The 8127-nt window shown below is 35.9% G+C and overlaps 1 protein-coding gene across 1 annotated transcript; it reads right to left on the minus strand.

The window, feature by feature from the left end:
- Positions 1–2308: 2308 nt before the first annotated feature.
- LOC107805647 (uncharacterized) lies at positions 2309–3196 on the minus strand. Its single transcript, XM_016629720.2, has one exon. The coding sequence runs from the start codon at positions 3194–3196 to the stop codon at positions 2309–2311; it is 888 nt and encodes a 295-aa protein (XP_016485206.2).
- Between the last annotated feature and the right edge of the window lie 4931 nt (positions 3197–8127).

Raw genomic sequence — 8127 nt, forward strand, 5'->3', positions numbered from 1 at the left:
GGCTTACACCCAGCTTGAATCCTTCAGTGCCTCCTCTACCTTTTTTGGCTCAATTTGAGAAATCAATGCAATATTTGCTTTCTTTTTGTGGGCAGCCCTGGTTTTCATTCCTTTGTTTGGATCCCCTATAATAAATTTCTGAGGATATTCGGGTTCGCTTCTCCATTCATTTGGTCGAATTATATTTGTAGTCGACTCGACTTGTGGGTCTGGAGTATTGCTGTTATTTTCTCCAGTTGACTCGATCACCACAGATGTGCTAGTCGACTCTTGTGATTTTCTTTTGTCCTGAGCTTCTTGAGTTTGATCTTCATCACCTGCAGTAGTTCCTTTCTCGACCAAGGGATTATTTTCATCGAATATAACATGTACAGATTCTTCTACACATAAAGTACATTTATTATAGACTCTAAAAGATCTGTTATTTAATGAATAACCGAGAAAAATACCTTCATCACTTCTTGGGTCAAACTTTCCAAGATTATCTTTACTGTTATTGTGAATAAAACATTTTCTTCCAAAGGGATGGAAGTAACTGATATTTGGACGTTTAGCTTTCCAGAGTTCATAAGGGGTCTTCTTCAGAATTGGCCTTATAAGGCAACGGTTGAGGATGTGACAAGCAGTACTTACGCCTTCTGCCCAACAATGGTTTGGAAATGAATGTTCTAGTAGCATGGTTCTTGCCATGTCTTGGAGAGTTCTGTTCTTCCTTTCCACAACCCCATTTTTCTATGGTGAGCGTGGTGCAGAGAAATTGTGAGTGTATCCTTGATCGTTGCAGAAGTCTTCAAAAGCTCTGCTTTCAAATTCTCCTCTATGGTCACTCTGAATTTTTGAGATCAGATATCCTTTTTCTCTTTCAACCTTTTTGCAAAAAACTTCAAAATTTCTTAAGGCTTCATCCTTATGAGACAAGAAGATTACCCAGGTGAAACGTGAAAAGTCATCAACAATAACAAAAGCATACCTCTTACCTCTTATGCTAGCAGTTCTAGTAGGCCCAAATAAATCCATATGAAGTAATTGCAAAGGTTTTGAAGTAGATACTATTTCGTTATTTTTGAAAGAATTTCTGGTTTGCTTACCCATTTGACATGCATCACAAATATGAGTTCTAGAGAAATTCAGTTTAGGCAAACCAATAACTAAATCATGTTTGGACAGTTTTTCAATCAAATGCATGCTAGCATGGCCAAGTCTTCTATGCCATAACCATGGATCATCAGACATAGAGGATAAGCAAATGTGGCCATCTATCTTTTCAAAACCATCAAGTATATAAACATTTCCATACCTTTTTCCAGGAAGAATTATCTTACCTGATTCGTCTTCAATAGAACACCCTGTTCTCTTAAACTTTACCTCATATCCTGAGTCGCAGAGTTGACTTATGCTCAAGAGATTGTAGTTTAGGCCATCAATGAGATATACTTCATTAATGTCACAGTTATTGAAAGGAATTGTTCCAGTGCCAACTATTTTGCCCCTTGAATCGTCTCCGAATTTTGCACTTCCTCCATCGATCTTTGTAACTTCCTTGAACAGGTTTTTGTCACCTATCATATGACTGGAACACGCACTATCTAGGTACCATTTTCCTTTGCGGCTTACTTTGTGGTGTTCCTGCAAGTCAAGATGATCACTTTCTTTTTGGTACCCAAGCTTGCTTGGGTCCTGGTGAGTTAGTGTTGCTCGGTTCAGAATTTTTTGGTTTCCAAACCCATCCTGACACATTTGATTTACGAAAGCAAAAACTGGAATATTTATGCCCACTTTTATTACAGTAATGACATTTAGCTCCAGACCTGTTTTCATAAGTGCTAGAAATAGTCGACTTAGATTTAGCTGGTTTTTTCCCAGTTGACTTGTAAGTCATCTGGTCCGACCGACTGGTCAACTTAGTTCTGATTGGTTCCTTTCCAGTTGACTTGTAAGTCGTCTGGTTTGACCTAACAGAACTACGACTGGTGGATTTGCGCAAGCTGTTAAGCTGCATTTGTAACTCCTCAAACTCTTCTTGAAGTACTTCTTTTTCGATTTCACATACTTCATGTTTGAGTTTCCAGTCTTTAACCTCCCTAGTGAGTCTCTTAAGTTCATTCATCTTTCTTTGAGACTCTTTTAAGGTGGAATCAAGAATATCCTGCAATTCATTACATCTTTCGTAGTTATAAAATCTTACCTCACTAGTTTCACCCCGTGCCATGAAGCAGTTCTCATCATCTAAATCATCTTCATCTGTCCAGCATCCTGAGGTTTTGTTTATTTTATTTTCCAGAATTGTCATGAAACAAAGATTTGCTATTTATTCGTGGTCTGAGTCGTCCTCATCGCTCCAACTTCTGAAGGATTTGTTCTTGTTGAAGCCTCTAGAGATCTTCTTTTTCAGTTCTTGGCATTCAACTTGAATGTGCCCAAATTTTCCACATTCGTAGCATTTTCCATCATTCTTATCCTGTTCATTGTATTGCCTGGATCGTCTTGGTGGGAATCTTCCTTTCTTTGTGTTTCTGTATCTTCTCATCAGCCCATCCATATTTCTAGACATCATAGCAATCTCTTCTTGTAGAGTTTCAGGATCATCAATTTCATTTTCAGCCATTTCAGTAGAGGTTTTGAATGCAACTATTTTCTTTTTCTCCTCTTGATTTGTCTTTTTCAAATGCGTCCTTTCGAAAGCAATGAGTTCTCCTTGCAGTTCATCATAGGACAATTTGTTTAGGTGTTGAGATTCCAGTGCGACTACTATGGATTCTCCTTCCTTCATTGAGAAGAGTTCGTAGTCATGAACTAGCATGTTGATGTGAGTTTCCTTTACTTTGCTGGTTCCCTCATAGGTGACTTCAAGTTTATCCCACATCTCTTTGGCTGTATCACAGCTCGATATTTTCTCGTATTCTTCACCACTTATAGCATTGTGAAGCAGATTTCTTGCCTTGTTATTCACTTGTACCGCTTCCAGTTGCTCCTTTGAGTATGAATCTATATCATCAGGATCAACAAGTGGTGGAGTGCTAGCAAGTAGTGGATAGTTTCCCATTTTAATGACTCTCCAGACTTTGACATCGCATGCTTTAGCAAAGATTTCCATTCGTACTTTCCAGTGAGAGAAATGTTGTCCATTGAAGTATGGTGGTTTAACTTGTGAAGTTCCTTCCTGAAAGGGAGCTCCTATGATAATTTGATTTTCCATTATCTTTTCTCACAAGCTGTTAAGCAAAAGGTAAAATGTGAGCCTTGCTCTGATACCTATTGAAAGTACAGGGTGGGGGGGGGGGGTTGAATTGTGAATACTTAAAATTAATTGCTTATAAGTTGACTTATAACTTGAGTAGTCGACTAAATATGATAATTTAGCAGATATGGTAACAGAAGGTAAAATGCAGAAAATAATTACAGGAATTAAAAACACCGGGATTTTTATACTGGTGAACAGATTCAATGTGAATCCTAATCCAGTCCCCTTGGGTTGCAAGGGAGTTCTCTTTAGTAAATGAGTTTCCTCTAAGTACAAATGTGGTGTATATCGCTCAGTTTCTCTAGTACTCGTTTTTGATACAATGCCTCACCAGTTGTGTGCTCTCTTTCTATCCCTGACTTGTTACACAACAGATCTTAGTGAACTACAATACTTGTTTGCAGTAGAATGAAGAGAATGATTTGGTTTGATCAAAGTATGACTAAGCTAGGGCTTACAAGGGTGTATAAATACTTTGATGGATGGTAGAGGCTTGACAACCCAAGAGATTTGATCCTTGGAAAGAATTGATTCTTTCAAAGAATAAGGAATGAGCCGTTGCTTCTCTTGATTGCTTTCCTTCAGCATAGGATTGCTTCACTTGATTTCTCCTTGATTGTTGGATCTTCCAAATGTGGTCGCTTCCCAGATCTACTCATATCCTTTAGTTTTCCGTGATTCTGCCTATGATTCGTGCCTTTGTCCAAGGCTTATTTGATTTTTTCCAGCTCAGCTAATCATTGTTATCGCTGATTGATTCGTTGATTAGATTGCGCCCAGATTTACGAGACCAATCCAGATTTGCTAATCATATGCTGATTGATTTCTTTCCTTGTACATCATGAACTATTCCAGTAATCTTCTTTACTTCTTGAACTTGATTTCCTGCACATGTATATTATTTGCATCATTAAAACATGATCTAACAGATTCTAAGTATCGGAGAATGCTTTTAGCGCAGCAATATTTTAACTCGAAGATCATAGACATTCATTAGTAGAGGGCAACCTAGAGATTTCCGTATTATTCAGAGACTGGATTAATGCAGAAAGAAGAAATCTTGGTTTTGAAAAATTAACCACTAGGGAGGAAGAAAAATATAATGAGATACTTAGCACTGGGATCGATGACAACATGAAGCTCACAGAATATCAATCAACATTGCCAATTCCAGAACAATGCCCGAGACAAATTTTAGATAAGTTACAACGAAGCTATATAGGAGCTTACAAATATTAGTATGATAATTTGTAGTTGGCTACCAAGAGGCCTAGTTCAAACAGAATCCTTCCTAGAAGGTGGTTGCGTAGATTGGGTGCTCTTCAAAAGAATTATATTTGTATGTGAGATTTTAAAGTTCTATTAATAAAATAAAAGGTTCTAAGCATTGAATTTTTTTAAGAATTATCTTACACTCTTATTTAGTTACTTAATGGCTTGAAATTGTATTAAATAAATTATAATTCTATTATAATTACTAGAATATTTCATTACAAGTCTTTTGTTTTAATATTTTATAATTCTTTACTTAGTTTCCTAATTTTCGTTTTAACATTTAAGTTTATTAAATAAGTTAAAAAAACTAGTCGTTGCAAACTTTAAAAACTTAGTCATTGTCAAAAACTAGCCATTTGCCAAACTTAATGCTTAAATAATTTTTTTTTAAAAGCAGCCCACTAAAGGCCCGCCATCCCGTCCCGTTCTGTCCCGTCCCTTCCCGTTTGTTAGCGGGACGGTATGGGACAACCATTTCGTCCCGTTTATCCTGTCCCGTTTTGTCTTGTCCCACCACTGTCCCGGCTAATTTTGTCCCGTCCCGTTGGACAGTCATAGATGGGACCGACCTGCTCGAAATAAAGGAACTTTGGCATGAGAACTCAATATATACGAGTGTTATTTTATAAAGTAATTAATTGGATTTCAAACCATTCACTTGCTTTAACTACGACATATATGGACAACATTCACATAGTAAAAGAATCGTTTGGTTAGGAACAAAGGTATCCTGGAATTAGAATTCCACGCATAGATAATAATAAGAATTTATTATAAAATTTATACAGATTTTAGATAATTTCAATAACTATACGAAGTATAAACACAATTTTAAGTTTTATGCCGGAATTAGTATTCTAATCCCAATAACTAAACGATATTTGAATTTGTCCATTCTCCATCTTGGATTTAGGAGGTAAGACTTTTATGTCCCTTCCGTGTACATAAATTTTGCTAATTATAAATTAACCCACATGGAATCCGATTTGGAATCTAAGTGGTTTAGAAAGAAGGGGAAAAATAATCAATCCAAAATATCTCATTTATTAAAAATCTTGGTTGCTCCTTGACTTATCGTCCAAATCCATTTGCTTATTCTTTTGGGTAACCCACTTGCGTGTAATATTCCTTCAGTATTCTGTATAATTACGTTGGAGACATTCTTTTTTTTTTTTTTTTTTTTTCATTTGACAAAGATGTTTCTAATGAATCATTAAAATAAAGAACAATTGTAGCCTGTTGGGTAAAATTATCGAAAGGATTGGAGACTGAAAATGTTGAAGTTTCAAATAGCGTAATGATAGGGACCTTATTTTATGGCAGACAACTACAACATTTATGGTACTACTACAACTTTTAACATAGCAGTAACTTAGAGCTGTACAAACCAAATTGAAAAATCGCATCAAACCAAATTGATTAAAAAATCCGATTAGGTTTGGTTTGATTTGGTTTAGTATTGCGTAAAAATATCCGAACCAAATCGACATATAAATATATAATTTTTATATATAAGACTTTTTATAAAAATTTCTAAAAAAATATATAAAAATATTTGCAATTCTCTTATGGGATGTAATATTTAGTCAAATATGAATTACTCTATTTTTATAAAATTTAAAAATGGATTGTATGATTACTTTCTTATCAGGTGTTAGTGAAATGCGTCAATCTCTTTGTTCTTCTATATTCATATGTCAAGATCTATTAAATTCTTATATCTTTTTCGAATTTGAAGTGATATTTCTATAATTTAAAATTAAACAAAAAATATCATTATATCGGTATCATATTAATTTTTATGTTTAATTATTAAATTCAGTTAACCTTCAAAGTGTACATCAACGAAAATTATTGTCATGCCACTAAAAAAATAACTATCATATATTACTAAAAAGATCGATCTCTCATAAGAATATATTAATTGATCATATGTTTGTCTTTTTTTAATTTTCACTAAATATATATTTACTTATAAAAAATTTAACAAAGTAAGATTGAAATAATATTCATGTAACAAAAAATCCGAAAAATCCGACAAAACCGAACCAATCCAAATCGATATAGTTGGTTTGGTTTGGTTTGGTTTGGTTTTGATAAAAACCTACAAACCAAATCAATCCGGTCCATGTACACCTAGTAACAACGTTTTGCGTAAAGTAATTGTGAGCACGTGATTTTTGTTTCGCGCGACAATCGCTCCAAAAGAAATAAAAAATAATAACAATTGGTCCCGCTGTACAATTTTTGGATTTTTACATGGCACTTTGTTAATTATTTATGATTTTTGCCCATTTTTATTTTTATTAAAACAAAATACAAAAAATGGTGTGTCATGCATAATTTGAACCGTAATCCGGTTGTTAAATAGAAAATCATAAATAGGCATCTTTGTCTGTGATTTGTTTTTGTTTGATTTTACCTGTTTTGAAATATTTTAATGTGTGTGCAAATAATTGTATTAAGTGTTTATTTAATTTTAATTTGATTTTACTTAGGTTTGTTTTTAAAATAAAGAAGAAAAGAAAATAATAAAAAAAAATCTTTTTTCCGGACTTGGGCCAATTTTAAATAAATTGGCCCAAACAAACTAAGCCCAAAACCCAGGCCTGCCCGGTCCGTGACCAGCCTACTCCGAGAACATACAAACGACGTCGTTTTAATCCAGGCTGATCTAAGCCGTTGATCTCTGAAAGATCAACGGCCAAGATCTCTCACCCCGAACCCACTAACAGACCCGACCCGTCTCACCCGGACCGACCCCAACCCTTTACCCTTGAAACGACGCCGTTCCCTGTTAGTCGAAGGATCCTGGCCCTTCATCACATCTCATCCAACGGCCAGGATCCACCTACCCACTAACTATATAAGCTCATAACCTTACCCTGCCCCCCCTATCCGAACCCCAGCCTTCATCGTCTTCACAAGAACCCCAAACCCTAGAGCCGCCTCTGTACCCCTTCACCATGAAAGCCGGTGGCATGAACGCCGATGACCTTCACCTTAACACCCTAAAACCACCTTGACACCCTGAACATGGATCTGTAGTCCGTTTAGTTCGAATCATCCTCTAGGTCCTCGAATCTTCATTTGAAGATTCGAGCAAAACTCGATCTACACCGATCTGCCTTAGATTCATACCAGACAACCCCCGGACCCCCCTCGTGACCAAACCATGCTTGGTTTGGTCCGAATCTAACCCTGGAAGCCCAAGTTCCAAATCTACCTTCCACAAAACCTAAAAAACCCCAAGCCTGGTCCGTACCTGTTAAGCCAAGAGGTTAGGGTCTAATGGACCTTAATCGAAGTGTTTCTCATCTGAGAAACACTTCGATTAAAGTCCGTTCAGCCTTAAGAAAGGTCTGTTCGAATCCAAGTTAAGATTTCTTGATTTTTCGGGTTTTAAGGTGAGTTTGCTTTCTTTTCTTTATTTGTTTTAGTCCATGTGATTGTTCTAAAAGCTGTTCATGTTTGGTGAAATCTGTGTTTTGAGTTTTATTAACTGTGTCCTGTCCACCTTGCCCGAACCTTTGTGTTTGATTGTTTCTTTCTTCTACTTGTTACTGATAATGTGTATATGTGTATGTGCTGTGCGAATAATTGAGCTTCAA

Source organism: Nicotiana tabacum, chromosome 10, assembly GCF_000715075.1.
Source record: "Nicotiana tabacum cultivar K326 chromosome 10, ASM71507v2, whole genome shotgun sequence".
NCBI lineage: Eukaryota > Viridiplantae > Streptophyta > Magnoliopsida > Solanales > Solanaceae > Nicotiana > Nicotiana tabacum.